Below are 1,960 nucleotides of genomic sequence, written 5' to 3'. Positions count from 1 at the left end.
TCAGCCTCAGCTTCCCCATCTGTATAATGGGGAGGCCCCCGGGTAGGTGTCAATGAAGGAATCCCCAGCACACATTCAAGGCACACACGGCATGCTGCCCAACAGGGGCAGGGACCCCAGCCCCGTGGGACCTGCCCTTGTCCGTCAGGGGAGACTGGGAGCAGCAGTCCCGGGGGTGTCGTGGGGCCGGCAGGCGGTTACCAGATGAGGCTCAGGGCCAAAGCTGCTCGTCTCTGCAGGTGACGCCTGCGTGTGGGGAAGGGGCCTGCCTTAGGCCAGGCCGCACCCCCCTCCCCGAGCCCTTGGGTCCCAGGGGCAGGGACCCCCGGGCCTCCTCGTTGCTCACTCTTCCCCCCATGCCGGGCGGCTCTCTGAGCCCAGCCTTTCAGTCCTCCCACAGGCCACGCGGAGGAAGGGCTGCCTGAAGCTCTGGAGGGGCTGCACGGGGCCCGGTGCCACCCTGTCCTGCCCGGGGACGGCGCTGCTGGACCAGCTCAAGAAGACGTTCCTGCACAGAGTCAGGGGGAAATACCCGGGACAGCTAGAGATAGGTAGCCTGTCCCCTCCCCATGCTCCCTGGGCAACGCTGTGTGGAGCCCCTAGAGATAGGTAGCCCGTCCCCTCCCCGTGCTCCCTGGGCAACGCTGCGTGGAGCCCCGGGTCTGGAGCACCCCCACCACAGGCCTCCCTCTTGCCCCTTCCGTGCCCGCCTCTGCTGCAGATGCCCCCGCGGCATCGAAGGGAGGTGTCGCTCACTTGACCACAAAGCACCTCCTCTTCCCGGGGGAGGAGGGCGGAGCCAGTGAACCCCGGGAGCGGCCTGCGTCTGTCCGTGGGCTGGTGCTTCTGGGGACCGGTTGATTGCATAGCTTCCACCAGAACCTTAGAGAAGGGCCCCCGGGGAAGGTAGGCAGGACCCTATCTGCTCGACAGCAGCATCGTGAATCTTGGCTGGACTCTTCCCTGGAACGTAGAGCTGTGGCATCTTTGTGTTGACCACTGAAGGGTGGCACGCGTACTCCAGGCAGTGGCTCTGGACCTCAACCAGTTCTAACCACCCACCCTGCCGCTGGGATTCAGACTGAGGGGCCTCAGCTGGAGTGTGTCCTCGTGGGAATGGGGGGTGCCCCAGAGATCCCGTGCACAGCCGTCACGGAGCCTCCAGACCAACCCGGCTGGGCTCCCGGGGTGTCGCCCAGGGGTTGAGACCCCCGTCTCCCCCTCACCCTCTCTCTGTGTCGCCAGCCTGTCGCAGGCTCCTGGAGCAGGTGGTCAGCTGCGGCGGGCTGCTGCCTGGAGCCGGGCTCCCTGAGGAACAGACCATCACCTGGTTCCAGTTTCACAGCTACCTGCGGAGGCAGAGCGTCTCTGACCTGGAGAAGCACTTCGCCCAGCTCACCAAGGAAGGTAGGGGCTGGGGCGGCGGGCCGGCGCCCCGTGTTGGGGACAGCCCATCGCGGAGCCCTGTGTCTCAGCTCTGCGAAGCCAGTTTTTCAGAATGCCTTTCCCCTCCAGCTGTTCTTTTGAGAACTAGATTTAATTACATTGTCTGTTGACTCCACATAGAAATGAGCTCCAAGGGCAGGAGGTTGTACGAAGCACAGCAGAGGTCGCAAGTGGACAGGAGGGTGTGCTGGGCTGGCCCGAGTCCCTGAAATAGGGACTGGCGTTGATTCATCTTCAGGGTGTATTTGACCCCTAGCTAGAACGCCTTCCTGGAGATTCCAGGAGGCCCCTTCGGGACCGGTTTGGGCGGGGCCTCGGTGGACGCGTCTTGGGATTTGCTCCTCCATAGCTGATGTTCAGCCTGCAGCTTCCTGGCCCAGCCGCAGTCAGAGGGGACCCCAGCTGCCCCCTTCTGTCTCTTCCAGTAACGCTCGCGGAGGAGCTGCAGTGCAGGGCCCAGACCAGGACAGTCAGGAAGCTGCAGGGGAAGCGGCTGGGCCAGCTCCAGCCCTTG

General features: G+C 64.4%; 1 protein-coding gene across 1 annotated transcript in view; it reads left to right on the top strand.

The window, feature by feature from the left end:
• The window catches only part of FAM65C (family with sequence similarity 65, member C), a 73,906-nt gene that overhangs the window by 65,509 nt on the left and 6,437 nt on the right, over positions 1-1,960 (top strand). Inside the window, exons 17-19 of the mRNA XM_010835123.1 lie at positions 390-551; positions 1,246-1,407; positions 1,872-1,960. Of these exons, the coding sequence (XP_010833425.1) occupies positions 390-551; positions 1,246-1,407; positions 1,872-1,960 (413 nt within the window). The remainder of the gene's footprint in view (positions 1-389; positions 552-1,245; positions 1,408-1,871) is intronic.

Source organism: Bison bison, unplaced genomic scaffold (genome assembly GCF_000754665.1).
Source record: "Bison bison bison isolate TAMUID 2011002044 unplaced genomic scaffold, Bison_UMD1.0 scf7180017864038, whole genome shotgun sequence".
Lineage (NCBI taxonomy): Eukaryota > Metazoa > Chordata > Mammalia > Artiodactyla > Bovidae > Bison > Bison bison.
This window is presented reverse-complemented; position numbering and strand designations above follow the sequence as displayed.